Below are 18,159 nucleotides of genomic sequence, written 5' to 3' on the forward strand. Positions count from 1 at the left end.
GATGACCCTACAATAACACATCATTATCACACAGTCCATATGGAGTTTACATTTGGATTTACTTTCAGTGTTGCAGATTCTAGTTTACAGTTTACAGTAGGGTTCACTCTTGGTGTTGTGCATTCTATGGGCACTGTACATTCTATGGGATGCCATTCATGGTCAGGTAAGTTCCAATTTTAATGGCATGTATCCACCATTATAGTATCACACAGAGTAGTTTCATTGCCCTAAAATTCTCCTGTGCTCTGCCTTTGTGTTTTCCTTAGGATAACTGGCTCTCTCCCACGTGAGGTGCATGCTTCTTAATGGACAATCTGGAAATAAGTCTTTAAAATCAAATTTTTTTAAGCTCAATGGTTTTTCTTTTAGGAATTTGTCCTATAGCAGTAATTCAAAATAAGAAATACTGTATGGTTGAAAATTAATATCAATGCTACTTGTAATAATCAATTAGATGTAATGTTCTACAGCAATTAAAATGTTAAATATGGGCCAGGCGCCGTGGCTCACGCCTGTAATCCTAGCACTCTGGGAGGCTGAGGTGGGAGGATTGTTTGAGCTCAGGAGTTAAAGACCGGCCTGAGCAAGAGCGAGACCCCGTCTCTACTAAAAATAGAAGGAAATTATATGGACAACTAAAAATATATATAGAAAAATTAGCCAGGCATGGTGGCACATGCCTGTAGTCCCAGCTACTCGGGAGGCTGAGGCAGGAGGATGGCTTGAGCCCAGGAGTTTGAGGTTCCTGTGAGCTAGGCTGACGCCATGGCACTCACTCTAGCCCGGGTAACACAGTGAGACTCTGCCAAAAAAAAAAAAAATGTTAAATATGAAGACCATGTAGATTGTATGGAAAAGTATATGCAAAATAAAAGAATAAGAACATGATATTGCCATCATTAGAATTGTAAAACTACAATAGATAGAAAAATTAGGAGAGAACTTCTGAAATACAACATTTCCTCTAATAATAAAGCAATAATATAAGAAAAGAAATATTCTATAGTTAGATCAAAGACAAGAGAAACATTAACATGGTCAAGAAATATAACTGAAGCGCAGCCTGCTCCACGGTGACCCCTGGGGACCGGCCCCCCGCCCTCGCGCGATTCCTGGGCTTCCCTCACGGGTGACTCGGGTCGGCTTTGCGAGACGGACCCAGACGCTCCCTCTCTCGCCCGCTGCTGCTCTGTCTCGGCTTCTGGGGGGAACGTGTCTCCCGGTCCCTGACTCTCCACTTCCAGCTGCCGCACCGTCTCCCCCTCTCTCTTGCGTTCCTTCAGCTCCTCTCCAGCTGTTTCCCTGCTTTGGAAGTCCCAACTCATTCCGAGGATCCATCACACACGGGGGCTGTGGCCTGCGCGGCCCGGGCCACCCCTGGCTGTCCTACTGAGCGCCGTCCCCGAGCGGCGCCGGCTCCTCCCGGCCGCAGGGGACGCTGTGGGGCTCGGCGTCCTGGCCCTAGATCCTTCCGCCGAGGCTCGTCCTTGGGACTGCGCCGGCTCCTCCCGCCCGACGGGGGCGCTGTGGGCAGGGGCATCCGCAGCGTCCGGGCCCGCCGATTCCCAGGGCGCACGGCGCCCTGGCTTGCGCTGCGTCGCGGGGGGACCTGGGTGCAGGCCGGGGGCCGGGCGTAGAGGGGTGCCGTGCGCGGCCGGGCTGGTTCCTGCGGAGTCGCCAGGGACTGTTGGCGTCGTCGGGCCCGGGGGTTGCCGCGGGAGGCGATGGCCGAGCCGGCTCCGGTAAGAGGATACTCTACGCGGACGCCCACTTTCGGGGCTCCGGGTGGGTCCTCGGTTACCGGGCTGGGGTTTCCGTGGGCAGCGGCGGTGCACGGGGGGGACTCAGTCGGGAGGTCGCTTAGGTTGGGGGTGTGGGGTCCGGGCCCTAGAGGGAGCCGGTGGTCACCGCTCCAGGGGCTCGTCCGTGGCCAAACCCCGGAACAAAGCTGAGCGTGGACCGTGGCCGAGCCCGGGCGAGGGGGCCCAGCATGGCGACGAGCGGACGGGGGAAAGGGTGCAAATAGGTCTGGCGCCAGAGATGCGTGTTACAGCTCAGCCCAGTTTTGCATCATAGTCACTGAATTCAGAACAAATGTTTTTAAAGATTTAAGATTCTGAATGGTTGAAATGGTGTTTGACGGGGAGCTTAAATGTCAGAATTTAGCCGATAATGTGGTGTTGTGTTGAGGTTAAGAAGGATGTTAACGTTGGGAGGAGTAGAACAACCTAAATAGAGTACACGTTATTTGACTAGTGTTCTGCTAAAGTCAGGGTTTAATGGAGTAGCTAATTTTTAGTATGTTTTTGTTTTGTAAACTTATCAGCATTTTTCTGATTGTTAAACCGATTAATGAGCTAAGAGGGAGGCATGGAACAGATTCTCCCGTAGAGCTTTCAAGGATAGCATGGACCTACTGATACCTTAATTTCAGACTTTTAGCCACTAGAACTGGAGAGAATAAATTTCCACTGTGTTAAGCCACTCAGTTTGTGGTCCCTTAGTTATGGCAACCCTAGGAAATTAATGCATGGACCTTCAAAATCAGTTTTGGGACCACTGGTTTTCCATTTGGGGAAAAAAAAGGTGTTAGATCGCCACCTCATACCACACACACAAAAAGTACATTCTGGATAAATTAAAAATCAAAACATAAAACAAAACTTGAGGCTTTGGGAAGAAAATGTAGAGTATCTTTGTGATCTCAGCGTAGAAAAGAATTTCTTAAACAAGACCCAAAAAGTAAAGAGACTTAAGAAAAGATTGATATGTTTGCATCAAAATGAAAACTTACTATACAATATAAGACAGCATAAACAAAATTAAAAGCTCAGAGACAGACTATGATAAAGTATTTGTAACTTGTGTAGTCAGGAATCAACATGTAAATTACATAAAGAAATAGAAATGGAAGGATAAGTGACCCAATAAAAATGTGGGTAAAGGATATAAACAGGCAATTAACAGAACTGAAAAGAAATGGTCAATGAATAAAAGAATGGATTAAGAAACTGACATTCAGCCAAGGGAACACTGTACCAAATTAGTTGTATATATGTCAACATAAATCTCAAAATGTTGAGTGAAAAATGCAATTTGCAATACAATAAATCATTTATGTATAAAAGACACAAAGCAAAAGTATATATTATTTATGGATACATATGTATATTAAAAATTTTTAAGAAAAGAATGAAAAGTTACCGGTGTGCCTTTACAAAGGGAGGGGAATAGGACTGAATATAAAAACAAGATTGAAGAGAGGAACCAAGGGAACTTGAGTTTTAATCTGTCACATTCTATTTATTTCATTAAAAGGAACTCTGTCAGTGGTGAATACTAGGGTGCTTGTTATAATGTTCTCTGTAATTTTCTGAATCTTTTAAACTTCTGAAAATAAAAGTAATAAACAATGAAGGCTTTTGAGCATTTAAAAAACATGTTAAAAGTAAAGAATTTAATCAGAGGAGAGGCAAGTAAATATATTTAAAACAGTAATATAAACATACATTCAGTTCTGATACACAGCATATGCATTTCTAAAAATCATAGTGCAATGTGAAACTGATAAAAATCAGAGTTTATGGGAGAAATGTTAGGTACACAGCAGTCAAAAAACTTCCATCAGTGACTTGTTGAAAAGATTAGAACCTAATAAAAACAGCAGTTTTATGCATGTTCATAATTAATAAATTAAAAATCTTAATTGCTTTAAAAACTGCTTGAAATTTGCATGTGGAGGTGGGCATAACAAGGGTTGGAGTTTGTGAGTTAGTGTGAAGTGGTAAAAAGGAAGGTTATGTCAGAGCCGGTTCCCCTCAGCCTCGGGAACAGAAAGACAGAGTCACTGAGGCTGCAAAGGCAAAGGAGTTTTATTTTATTGACTAGCTCGAGCTAGGGTCCAAGTCCCAGAGCACCAACGCAGTGGTCTCTTTACGAACCAGGACCCTGCCCTGGGGTAAAAACAAAGCTTTTATACTTTTTTTTTTGCTGGAGTCTGTTGCTAGTTATTTCCGATAAGAGACTCTTTCCCAAGAGATTCCCTTCCAGGAGATTCTCTCCCCAAGGACATTCGCCCTGCACAGCCGGCCTCCCTATCAGGAAGCCACCTGCGGTGCGTTTTTTTTTTTTTTTTTTTTTTTTTTAACTGCATTTGAGCATGGTTTTAGCTCTTTATCGTAACCAAGCAATAAGCAAGCAAGCTTTGTGTACAGAAGCGGAATTTGGCTGTTAGCTAAGAGCAAAAAACAAGTCACCATCAAACAAACTAAAATATTGTTTTAGTCCTACTGTACATTCATCTGAAATGAGGTGGAAAGTTTTGACCCCAGATATCGATAAGTAGGACTTAAAGCATAGGGTAATCTGATGTTTGAAGGGTTTGCATTTTGTGTACAGATCACAGATCAGTTCTCTTTGTAGACCTAGTGCAAGCTTTCTCACCCTTGCTGCTACTAACATTTTGTACTGGCTATATTTTCTGTTGTGGTGGGTGTTATGCAGGATGCTTATTAGCATCCTTCGCCACTGCCCACTAGATGCCAGTAGCACCTCCCCCAATTATGAAAATCAAAAATGTCTCCTTCATTTCTGATAGCATTGAAAAAAAAGTCTCTAGACATTTCCAAATGGCCCTTGGGGCACAAAATTGCCTTAATTGAAAACCACTTATCTAGTGTTTTTTTACAGACAAAATTGCACATAAGCAAATGCAAAATTTTGTAATATACTGTTCCCTAATATTTTAATCATGTTGGAACAAATTCACGTTCAAAACAAGCATTATAGCAAAAATGACTATTTCATTACACTTAAAATAACGAATTTCTGATTTAAATGTTGCTATAGTTTGGGTGTTTGTCCTCCAAACCTTATGTTGAAATTTGATCCCCAGTGTTGGAGGTGGAGCCTAACGGTGGTGTTTGGGTCATGGGGGTGGTCCTTCATGAATGGCTTGGTGCCATCCTCTGTTTGATCCCAACAGAGCTAGTTAAAAAGAACCTGGCACCTCCCTCCTTTGTCTTGCTCCCCCCCCCCTCACCACGTGATCTCTGCACAAGCCTTTCACTTTCTGGGGTGAGTGGAAGCAGTCTGAGGCCCTCACCAGAAGCAGATGCTTACCCATGCTTCTTGTACACTCTGCAGAACCATGAACCTCTTTTCTTTATAAATTATCCTGCCTCTGGTATTCATTTATAGTAACACTAAACAGACTAAGACAAATGTAAAGGCATCATAAGAATTTTAAAACTCAACTCTAAATTTCAGACTGAATACAACAAAAATGAATAAAAATTAAAAATAAAAGTTGAAACAAAATACACTTTAATACCCATAGAAAATAAGCACACGTGAATAGTTGCAATTCAATAAAAGATGAGATGTCTATTTATATAGAGTATTTTAAACTAACATAATTTACATACTCCTAGTTATGAACCTTAACAAGTGTCAGTTAATCTAAGCCAACCATAATAAACACAAATATTAAACAATGCTAACACATTTACATGTATTACATTTTTGTAATGCAATTTTTAAAGAAGCAATGAGATTCAAAACCAATTGCTGATAACTGGAATCTTGGTTAATCAGTTAAAACCAATGAACATTACTTTTAAAGTTAACCATTAGAAGGATTTTTATTAAAGTAATGAATAAGACAGATGCATGCTACTGTCACTATTATTCAACATTATTCTAGCTAATGCAATAAGAAAAATAAGAAATGATAGAGTTAAATAGTTATAAGAAGTGTTAATTGCAGATTTAGTTTTCTACGCAGGAACTCCAAGACAATCAACTACAAAAGGTTTAGCCAACAAAGGAAGTTATTTACAAAATGAACATAAAAATCAGCCTTCCAAGCTTTCATAATTAGAAATTTTAGTGGAAAAAATAGTTCCCCAAGCACAGTAGCAACTAAAACTCTAAAATACCTAGGAATGAATCTATCAAGAATTATTTAAGGTCTATATGGAAAAAACTATAAATTTTACTAAAGCACATAAAAATAATTAAAGAGATATACCATGTTTCTGGGTGGGAAGATCCCATATTTTTAAAACCCAGTTCTCCCCAAGTTAATCCATATATTTAATGTAGTCCTATCAGATTCTAAATAGAATTTGTATTTAATTTGACAAAATATTTTTCCTGTTTATGTAGGAGAGATAATAGACAAAAAAGGTCAAAACAGTTTCCAGCAAAAAATTATGTGGATTGTGGTGGTGGATGGCCATGGTCTCTCAAATAACAAAACATTTGATAAAACTGTAAGAATTAAACAGTGCAGTATTGGGCCAGGAAGAGACAAGTTTACCAGTGGAATAAAAATATATCCGAGAATAAATTGGAATCTATCAAAAAAATCCCAAATCAGTGGTAAAAGAATAGACTATTCAATAAATGTGACAAATACCCATTTGGAAAAAGAAGAACAGTTGACCCTCAAACAATGCAGGGATTAGGGGTTCCAATTCCCCTGCCAACTGCATGCAGTCAAAAATCTGTATATAGGCCGGGCGCTGTGGCTCACGCCTGTAATCCTAGCCCTCTGGGAGGCCGAGGCGGGTGGATCGCTCGAGCTCAGGAGTTTAAGATCAGCCTTAGCAAGAGCAAGACCCCGTCTCTACTAGAAATAGAAATAAATTATCTGGCCAACTAAAAATATATATAGAAAAAATTAGCCGGGCATGGTGGCGCATGCCTGTAGTCCCAGCTATTCGGGAGGCTGAGGCAGTAGGATCGCTTAAGCCCAGGAGTTTGAGGTTGCTGTGAGCTAGGCTGACGCCACGGCACTCACTCTAGCCCAGGCAACAGAGTGAGACTCTGTCTCAAAAAAAAAAAAAAAATCTGTATATAACTTTTACTCCCCCAAAACTTAACTACTAATAGCCTACTTGTTGACCAGAAGGCTTACTGATTACATAAACAGACAATTAATAGATATTTTATATGTTATGTGTATTATATACTGTATTCTTATAATAAAGTAACCTAGAGAAAAAATGTTATCAAGAAAATCATAAGGAAGAGAAAATATATTCATAGTACTGTACTGTACTTACTGATACCTTAAATTTATGTCATCTGTTTGCAAGATGAATCATCTGCCTGAAATGGCGGGCAACCAGAGCTGCAGACTTTGGTCTGCATACATATCGAGCAATGCGGCTTTTTCTTATAATGTCATGACTTTTCTCTGCTTCTTCTCTTCTTCCAGCATCATTAGTGGCACTTCATATGGGTCCCATGGTGTTATTCAGGGTTTATGGTATTGCAGTAAACACAACGAGAAATATGTGGTAATGTGAAGAGATGACTTTTTACTACAATCCGCTAGTTACTGGAGAAACTGCTCACGTGGAGATGATTAGCATCACACAGTATTTCAGGAAGATGCTTGGGTGCTCCCACAGCAGCTCACCACAATAGCAGCAGGAGATGGTTTCAAAATTATTATAGTAGGACAGTATGTACTACAGTTAATATGCATTTATGATTTAATACTGCATATTAACATTTGTTTACATTTCTCTTAACTATGAATGGCTTGTACTGTTTGTGTAAATTTTAATAAATTTTATAATAGATTTGTGTATATTTTATGGAAGTGATAAAATAGACTAATATCTATGTCTTATTCATTCATGACATACCTAATTTTTTCTTAAATTTTTTTGATATTTCTAGGCTATGTGGTTCAATTTGTGAGTTTTTTCTAATTGTCGCAAATCTTCAAAAATTTTTTCTTTTTTTTTTTTTTTGAGACAAGCTCTTGCTCCGTTGCCCAGGCTAGAGGGCAGTAGCGTTATCATAGCACACTGCAACCTCAAAGCTGGTGAGGAACTGTCTAAATTAAAAGAACTGGCCAGGTGTGGTGGCTAATGCCTGTAATCCTAGCACTTTGGAAGGCCAAGGCAAGAGGGTCGCTGGAGGCCAGGAGTTCGAGACCAGCCTGAGCAACATAGTCAGACTTCATCTCTACAAAAAATTTAAAAATTAGCCGGGTGTGGTTGTGCACACTTGTAGTTTCAGCTATTCCAGAGGCTGAGGCAGGAGGATCACTTGAACCGAGGAGTTTGAGGTTGCTGTGAGCTATGATGATGCCACTGCACTCTAGCTTGGACAACAGAGCAAGACTGTCTCAAAAAAAAAGAAAAAATCCACATATAAGTAGACCTTTGCAGGTCAGACATGCGGTGTTAAGGACATGTTTCACTGCCTGTTCTGTAATATACAAAAATAAGTTCCAGATGGTAAAAGGTTTCATCCAGATAAACAGCTCTTAAAACATGAAAAATCCAGGAGAATATCTTTTATAATCTTAGAATGGGAAAAGCCTTCAAATCAAGATATTAAACCCTAAAGCCACAAAAGCAGTTTTAATAAAAGTAATAATACAAGAAAAAAGCAGTACACCTTGAGGGAAGATGGGGAAGTTATCCTTATTTGAAAATAGTATGATTTTATTCCACCAAAAACTTACAGTATTACTATTGACTAGGATTGATAAATATGGAACATTGGTTAGATACAAAATAAGTTTACAAAACTCAGTAACTTCAAAAAATACTAGTAATAATGATTGGAAGTGGCAGGGGTAGTCCCATTTACATTTATTAGAAAAACCAGAGAATATCATAAATAAAGTTAATAAAATGATTCAGAACATTTATAAAGAAAATCATTACATTTATTAAAAGATAACAAGCAAGACCTAAATAAATGGAAGGGCAGCCTGTGTTCCAAGGTGGTATCAATCTTTCCTAAATACATATTTACACATAACGTAATTCAAACCTAATCCTAATGTACTTTTTTTTTTTTGACTGGACAAAGTGATTTTGAAGTTTGTAAGGAAGAATAGATATTCCAGGAATTGACAACAGTAGCTTGAAATAGAATGGGGCAGGGGGTGGGAGCGGGGAGACTTACTCTCTGGGTATTACAAAGTTACATATAGATAGTTTATGAAAATAGAGAGTTTGGGATATACAGACTCGCATATATATATAAATCTGGATATATATGCAAAGGTTGAAGGTTGGCATTTTAATCTAAGAAAGAATGGTATATTTAATGGTGTTGCATGATTGGCTATCCATATGTGTGTAAATAAAAATGCCAATCTCATCTACAGAATTAAATTGCAAATGTAAAAAGACTTTAGTGGAATATTTGTATAACTTTGATGTGGGGAACACTTAAAAATATGGAAACAATATGATAAATATGTATTGATTTAACTAAATAAAAGGGTCCATTTTCTATTTGGCAGAAGACAAAAGACAAATAGAGAAGATGATTGTCAGTTAGTCAAAGGGTTATTAACCCTAATATAAGAAAGTTCATTTAAGTTATGAGAACCCACTGAGCAAAGGATGTGAATGGTCATTCACAAAAATATGCAGAGAGCCAAAAAGTATGAAAGTGATGCTAAGCCTCACAAATTCATGTAAATTAAGACAATAAAATATTATTTGCCACCTGTCACATTGGCAAAAAATAAGATTTAAGAACATCCTGTGCTGTCAAAGGTGTAAAGAAACAGGAAGTCTCATCTCAAAAGCAAAGGTAAAGGTACTAGGTTCTTTCTGGAAGGCAATCTAGTGATATCTATTAAAACTGAAGATATTTATACCATTCGATTTAGTAGTTCTCCTTTTCAGACTTTATCGTACAGAAGTAGAAGCACTAATACCTAAGGAAGCACATCAGAGCATTGTTGGTAACAATATATGTCCCATTAGTGGAGTATATCTACTCACGGAATGTAATGCAACTTACCGAAAAATGAGTTTTCCTCTACGTATTGACCTGGAAAGATGTCTATGATATTAAGTGAATGAAGTTACACAGTGATTTGCTCCTGTTTTTGTAAAGAAAAAAAGTTCCATACTCTACATATGTATATATACTTGGGACAAACATAAAGAAACTCCTGGAGGGCTTGTAGTTGTTCACAGCAGAACCACACGATTGGGGTAGGGAAGGAGCAGTTCCCCAGAAGAAGCTGCTGAACAAAAACAGGAGCTGGAGTCATTTGGGAGCAATCACGACTATATACATACTGTGTCTATAATTTCAGTTACCTCTGACTTTTGAGGATGTTGCCATTTATTTCTCGGAGCAAGAATGGCAGAACCTAGAGGCATGGCAGAAGGAGCTTTACAAGCATGTCATGAGAACCAATTATGAGACGCTCATCTCTCTAGGTAAGAAGTGTTCACGTTTGTGGGTTAGTCACGGAACTGGATCCTGGAGTTCTCAGTCACTTGATGCTTTTGATTGTCAAGTAGCAAGATTTCTCAGAAATTAACTCAGAAAGGCATTTTTACCCATATTTTGCTAATCTTTACTCGAGGGTAGACATAGTTACATAAGAATATTTGAGACAAGTAATGTAGGTGGTCAAAGATGACTAAATGTATGTTGGGGCTTTTTGTCACTACTTTCAGGTTGCTGTGACTTTACACATACCATGTGTGTGTGTATAAAATTTTTTTTCAGAGACAGGGTTTTGCTCTGTCACCCAGGCTGGAATGCTGTGGTGCAATCATAGCTCACTGTAACCTTGAACTGCTGGGTTCAAGTGAGCCTCCTGTCTCAGTCTTTCAAGTAGCTAGGAGTACAGGCATGTGCCACCACATCTGGCTAATTTTTAAATTTTTTGTAGAGGCTGGGCATGGTGTCTCAAGCCTATAATCCCAGCACTCTGGGAGGCTGAAGGCAAGGATCGTTTGAGGTCAGGAGTTTGAGACCATCCTGAGCAAGAACGAAACCCCATCTCTACAAAAAATAGAAAATATTAGCCAGGCTTGGTGGTATGTACCTATAGTCCCAGCTACTCAGGAGGCTGAGGCAGGAGGATTGCTTGAACCCAGGAATATGAGGCTGCATTGAGCTATCATGACACCACTGTACTCTAGCCTAGGCAACAGAGTGAGACCCTGTCTCAAAAAAAAATTTTTTTTTTTTTTTTTTTTTTGTAGAAATAGGGTCTCACTGTTGCCCAGGCTGATGTCAAACTCCTGGCCTCAAGCGATCCTCCTACTTCAGCCTCTCAAAATGCCAGAATTACCAGCGTGAGCCACTGTGCTAGGCCTTAAAAATAAGTCACTTCAGAGAAGCATCTAGTCAAAGCTAAAAGACTGCTGCTTCATTCTTACCCCCCCCACTCAACTAACTCCCCAAAGACCAGCACTTTTAACCATTTCTGTTTCAGTTCTCAAAGTGGTTTTCTCCAATCTAAATATGCTTACACTAACTTTGTTCCTTGATTTATCGAGTTCAGATAAGCATTAATTAATGGCTATGAAAAATGAGGCATTGGCTTACTTATGCAATCCCTCTTCTGTCTCCTTTTTCCCTTTCTCCCCAGTTTTTGATAGTTTTTGTGCCTCTATTGTTAGCTTTATAATTTAATATATTTAAACTTCTAGATTATGTTCCATCAACTTTATATTAGATCTCTTGTCTCTTTTAGTATTTAAAGATAAGTAATTCTGTAGTACTTCCCTTCATGTCTCCTGCCAGTTCATTTATATTGCAAGGTTTCTAATATTTACATTTTGTTCTGTTAAGTTTTCCAGGCTGGATCTGTAGATTGTTCTGAAACATGTAATCTAAGACATGTTATTTTCATTGTTACTGAAGAACCAGTTAAATTAATTGAATCTATAGAGAAATAAATATAATTCTATGTCATTAACCCTGTGCCACCCCAAAAAGTATATTCCAAGCATCAAATCAAATGGATTCTCTTTTTTTCTCATATTCATAAGTTCCAAATTATGCTACATTTTAATTTGTTTCACTGTTAGGCCATGATTTTTTTAGATTTGGATTTTTCTTGCGTTTTTAGTTACTTCTTTTAACACATGCTTTCATCACATCTCTATGATTATCCATCCTCTTAATCATACAGTCAGTGACATGGACCTTCCTGCCTTCTGTCTGTTCTCCCCGAACCTATACATTCAAAGCAATTCCAGTCAAATTCCCAATAGGGCTTTTCATGGAATCTGATAAGCTGATCCTAAAGAACATGGAAAAACAAAGACAAGGATAACCAAGACAAATTTTTGGAAAAAGATGGAAAGTGATTGTCCTATCTTACAGCAAGACTTACTATGTGGTACTATATTAGAGACAGAAAAACATCTGATAGCACCGCATGTTGTCAAGATGTGAAACAAAGCAAACACTCCTACTCTGCTGATGAGATTGTCAATCAGCACAGCCACTTTGGAGAGCAATTTGGTAAATACAGTAAGTTGGAGACATGCTTACCCAGGGATACAGCAGCTCACTTCGAGGACTGCCAATGCTTGTGTGTACACAGGGGCATGCCAGTGAACAGAAGAAAGAGAAGACTGATTGTGATATATTCATATAATCAAATACTGTCGAATGAACCCAAGTATTTCAAAATGGAGAAATTTTGAAAACATAATTTGTGGGGAGAAAAGAAAATTGCAGTGTAATATGGTATGGTTTATGTAAAGTTTAAAACCAGCATTATTTTATGTATTTACATGTATGTATTTAAAAACATACATAGGAATGATAAACACCAGATTCAGGGTAGCACTTACCTCTGTAGAGGGATATACTGGGGCTTAAACTGTGTAGTATCTCATATATTTAAAAAACCTAAAGTATGTCAATATGGAAAGATTTGACAAAGTTAGCACCTAGGTTTTTGTATATTTTTCTCCATGTGCTAGAAATATTTTTAATAAATTAAGGCATTGTTTTTAGAAATCCTTTTGACTAATTGAACCCCTGAGATTTGGCTGTTATTAAATTGTTATTAAAAATATTGAAGCATTTGCCATATTGTTTTTGGACAAAATACAGCATTGCTATTACAGATGTATGGGGACCATGATGAAATTTAAACACAACTGGTCTAATAGGTCCAGATAGATTAGGAAGCACTGTTATGATGTAGGGGCAGTTTTGTTCCTCTTTGTGTAAACCTATAACCTGGTTTTTGACATCTGTTCTCATATATTGTCCCAGGAGTGAATTTTGAGAAACTTAGAAATAACTTAAGTGTGCTTTAAATTTAGTGCTGAAGGAAGCCAAACTACCCTGTCTGACTTCTCTGTACAGATGATGGACTCCCCAAACCAGAACTAATATCCTGGATTGAACAGGGGGCAGAGCCCTTCAGGGACTGGAGAGAATCACAGAAATCAGGAAACATAATTTGCTCCTCTGCTGAGTTGCATTTTGATCCAGTAATTGAGGGACAGCTGTTTTGGGGTGAGTATTTAGAAATCAGGGCCCTGACCTTAAGACATCACATTCAGACTAATTAATTTCCCTTTTCTAATCTTGTCTTCCTGTTTGAGCTAAAGCTTGGTGCCTCTTATATTCTAGAGAAAGGCAGTAAAGCATAGTGGTTAGAAGTGTGGCTTCTGGACCTGAGTCTGGATCTTGCCCTTTCTGGGTGACCTTGAGCAAGTTATTGAACCTTTCAGTATTTCAATGCCTGATCTATAAAATGAAAAGAATGAAAGTACCTATGTTGTAGGATTAAATAGATTAATGTATGTCGTGTTAAAATGATCCCTAGCAAGAGTAAGAGCTCAGTAAATGTAAACTTCTTGGTATAAAAGGAACAAAAGCAGAGACTGGTTATAGATCTTTAGGACCAACATGGCTTTCTTCCTATGTAGAGACTGTTATCTATTTGAATACTTAAACCTTAGCTCTCCTCTTTCATTTCTTGTCATGATGGGAGAGTCAGATTTTTGGATTCTTAAAAGTCATTATTAAAGTACAGAATGAAAAAGTCAAATAGTTTTAGTATTTAGCTGCTTCTTTCCTGAGCACAAAGGAGGTTTTTCTCCACAAATTATTTTACTTTCTACTTTCTATTAATAATTCTTCCAAGAAACCTTCTTAAAACATTGGTAGGAATGGCAACAGGGAGGGAGGAATAGAGCTGAGCCTGGCCTGGCCTCAGGGACAGGACAGCTTGTGGATTACATGTGACTGTGGTATCAGTCAGGGCTCTGTTAGGAACTTACTGCCGTCATCACTCCAGGTGTGTCTGTAGTCATGGGTCATAATAGTGGCCAACACTTACAGAGTCTGTGCGCTCTGCCAGCACCATGCTAAGCATCTTGTGCTCAATACTCATTTAATTTTTACAATAATCTTCGGTACTGTTGTTTCCACAGAAGGACCTGAAGCCAAAAGAGATTAGCTTGACAAATGGGATTTGAACCCAGGCAGTCTGACTGCAGAGCTTAGACCCTGTGTTTGTGATCTGCCTTTTCCTCTTTTCAGTATTACTATCTTAATGTCTGTTAGGGTCAGCACTTACCAAACTCACTTTGGACGTGAAATAGAACCACACTATATGGTTGTGTAGCTCAGTGGAAGCTGGATTCCCAGGCCACCACAGGTCACCCTTATGGATCACTTTATTGGTGACAGTCTTTAGTCATGCCATAGACAAGAATACTGACTGAATTTTTGCTTTCCATTTCAGGAAGCCAGCAAGCTGTGAATTCAGGGGAAACCAAATGCCATTTCCAAGTAGATCCTCTTCAGAGCCAGTATCCCTTTGGCCCCTCTTTTGGAGAAAGGGAAGAGGTTTCCTTCAAGCCTGCCCAGGACATCACCGTCCTGAGCCCACAGAGACACGAAGTTCAGGCTCTAACGCCAGTAGTCCACAGCTGCAGCGAATCTACCCAAAGAGGAATCCCAAGTCCCAGAAATCTGGATCTCCCTGGTTTGCAGGAAGTCCCCTTCTGGAAGAGCGCCCAGCACCCCTGCCCTGTCTGCGGGGAAAGCTTTTGGAAGAAGAACCACTTAGTAAATCATCAGAGGAGCCACTCGAAGGACCTGTCTCGAGCCTGGAAGAAATTCAGCAGGCAAGCTGACGTGCAGCCGCAGCGGAGTGCCCCTCCGGCACACAGGCACTTCCCATGTCACCAGTGTGGGAAGAGCTTCCGCCTGAAGCAGTGTTTGCTGAGACATCTGGCTGCCCACCCAGGGAAGGGCCCATTCCAGTGCCCTGAGTGTAAAATGTACTTCCGGCAGGAGCGGACCCTTCTCAGCCACCACCTCGCGCATACGGGGGAGAAGCCTTCCCAGTCCCCGGAATACGACCAGAGCTTTCCCCCGGTGGACGGCACGCAGGCTCACCGGCGCCGGAGGGGCGGGGAGAGGCCAGCCTCCTGGAGAGAAGCCAGTGCACACTCAGGACAGAAGCCAGGCCCGTGCCTGGAGCGTGACACGCAGGCTCAGCCGCTCGGCCGTGGCGCGGAGAGGCCCTGCTCGTGCACGGAGTGTAGCAGGTGCTTCCCTCCGCGGTCCCTGCTCGCCAGCCACTTCAGGGCACGCTTGGGAGAAAAGCCCTTCCAGTGCCCAGAGTGCGACAAGCACTCCCGCATGGGCGGCCTGCTGAAGGTCCACCAGCGCGTGCACAGTGGAGAGAAACCCTTTTCTTGCGGGAAGTGTGGCCAGGGCTTCACCAAACAGTGTAGACTCACAGAGCACATCCGGGTCCACAGTGGGGAGAAGCCTTTCCGGTGTGCGGAGTGTGGCAGGAACTTCCGTCAAAGGGGACAATTGCTGAGGCACCGGCGGCTGCACACGGACGAGAAGCCCTTCCAGTGTCCGGAGTGTGAGCTGAGCTTCCGCCTGAAGAGCATGCTCGCGGCCCACCGGCTGCGGCACGGCGCCGAGAGGCCGTTCTCGTGCGGCGAGTGTGGCAGGGGCTTCAGCCACCAGTGTAAGCTCCGGGAGCACCTGAGAGTGCACAGCGGGGAGAGGCCCTTCCGGTGCCCGGAGTGTGACAAGAGCTTCCGCCTGAAGGGCATCCTGAAGGCCCACCAGCGCACCCACAGCAAGGAGAGGCCGTTCTCGTGCGGCGAGTGCGGCAAGGGCTTCACGCGACAGTCCAAGCTCACGGAGCACTTCCGCGTGCACAGTGGGGAGAGGCCCTTCCAGTGCCTGGAGTGCAGCAGGAGTTTCCGCCTCAAGGGGCAGCTGCTGAGCCACCAGCGCCTGCACACAGGGGAGAGGCCCTTCCAGTGCCCGGAGTGCGGCAAGAGCTACCGCGTGAAGGCCGACATGAAGGCCCACCAGCTGCTGCACGGCGGGGAGATGCCATTCTCTTGCGAGTGTGGCAAGGGCTTTGCCAAACAGTCTAAACTTGTCGAACACATCAGGACACACACGGGAGAGAAGCCTTTTCAGTGTCTGAAATGTGACAAGAGTTTCCGCTTGAAGGCACAGCTGCTCAGCCACCAAGGCCTGCACACAGGAGAGAGGCCTTTCCACTGCCCCGAGTGCGATAAAAACTTCCGCGAAAGGGGACACATGCTTAGGCACCAGCGCATACACAGGCCCGAGAGGCCCTTTGCCTGTGGCGACTGTGGGAAAGGCTTCATTTATAAGTCTAAACTTGCTGAGCACATCAGAGTACACACAAAGTCCTGTCGTGCTCCAAATGAGCCTGACGTTAAGAAAAGGCTTAGCCAACTGTTTGCAATGATAGAGGCTGACTGGAGTTGAGGCAGACCGGGATAGCCAAAGCACTGAGCAGAACTGATGTTGCCCTGGAATTCACAGCTGACAGTAGCCAAACCTAATAAACAGATTTTAGGAGCAGGGGTCCTTCTTAGAGCAAGAATGTAATACAAGTTAGGAATATTAAGAAACCACAAAGGATTTTCTGTGCTGAAAAATCACCAGTTATATTTCTTGTCTATTGATACAAAGAGAAATTTCTACCATCTTAGGTGATCGTTTTTGCCCAAATGTTAAGCCATCTTTAAAATCCCAGCTTGAATTAAGACAGAAGAAATCCCTCCAGTATCATTCTCAAAGCTGAAAGGATGCGGTTCAATTCTACTTTTTGTTTTTTTCCAGAGTATGATCCTAAACTGTGGATTAAATCAAATAAATCTTGTTGCAGGCCTGATATGCTGTTGGATTTGGATTGAGTTCATTTATTTTGAAACTGGTAGCAATAAAATGAATTGTCTGAATCTTTGTTTGTTTGTCTATGTGAATGCTGAAGTTTCTCAGCAGGTTCTGTCATGATTATGCGTAGTTCCCCCTAAGGAACTCAGCAAAATTTGGCTAATCTCAGTTGAAGAAACAAAACTGAAAGTGCTAAGAGGTATGGAACCAGACCTCAGATGAGACTTTGGAACTGGAGATACAGATTTAGAAGTTCTGTAATAGAGATACTACTCGAAGCTGAGAGAGTAAATGAGGTTCCCAAGTGAATATTTAAAGTAGATGACTAAAAGCTGACTTATGACAAAATAACAAAGTTAAACAGCTTAATCAGGAAGCATTACAGGCAACAACAGTTTATTGTGGAGGGTTTTGAAGCCAATGTTAAACATGATACAAGTGGAAGTCCAAGAAAAAGGCAAGGACTACCTCATTTGTTACTTCAGGTGAAGATGGTGTGAGCACCAAATGTGTACACTCTAGGGACAAAGTTGTACTCCACACAAAGAATTTCTGCTTTTCAGAGGGTTCATGTTTCGTGTAAAAGATGGCTGACCTGAAATTCTGAGGGATGACAAGAAATGAGATTATTAGTAAACTGTAGTAGATATTACTAGAAAACAACGTCTTACAAATGATTTTCTCTGGAACAACAGGCCAAAGATATTCTGCAAGAAAAGAATTACATGGCCAGTTACACAAAGATCCTAATTAAATTGTCTATTGCTGTTTTTTTTTTTTTTTTTTTTTTTGAGACAAGGTCTTGCTCTATCACCGAGGCTACAGTGCAGTGGTGTGATCATAGCTCACTGCAACCTCCAACTCCTGGGCTCAATCCATCCTCCTGTCTCCGCTTCCTGAGTAGCTGGGACTACAGGCACACACCACCACTCCCGGGTAATTTTTCTACTTTTTGTAAAGATGGGGTCTTGCTGGTTGCCCCGGCTGGTGTTGAACTCTTGAACCTCAAGCAATCCTCCTACCTTGGCCTCCCAAAGTGCTAGGATTACAGGTGTGAGCCACTGCACCCAACCTGCATTCTTAAATATGAATAGATAGGCAAACATTATCAAGCATTTGAAAAAAAACTTTTACATGAAAGAAAAAGACTGAGATAAGAAAAAAGTGTATCCCAGACAAATACAATTAACGGGAATA

At 41.2% G+C, this 18,159-nt stretch overlaps 1 protein-coding gene across 1 annotated transcript; it reads left to right on the top strand.

Moving 5' to 3' along the window:
- Positions 1–1,629: 1,629 nt before the first annotated feature.
- ZNF786 (zinc finger protein 786) lies at positions 1,630–16,960 on the top strand. The gene is made up of 4 exons (XM_045565098.1): positions 1,630–1,745; positions 10,097–10,223; positions 13,129–13,281; positions 14,519–16,960. Exons 1-4 carry the CDS (start codon positions 1,728–1,730, stop codon positions 16,549–16,551), a joined length of 2,331 nt encoding a protein of 776 aa, XP_045421054.1. The 5' UTR covers positions 1,630–1,727; the 3' UTR covers positions 16,552–16,960.
- The last annotated feature ends 1,199 nt before the right edge of the window (positions 16,961–18,159 follow it).

Source organism: Lemur catta, chromosome 11 (assembly GCF_020740605.2).
Source record: "Lemur catta isolate mLemCat1 chromosome 11, mLemCat1.pri, whole genome shotgun sequence".
Taxonomy (NCBI): domain Eukaryota; kingdom Metazoa; phylum Chordata; class Mammalia; order Primates; family Lemuridae; genus Lemur; species Lemur catta.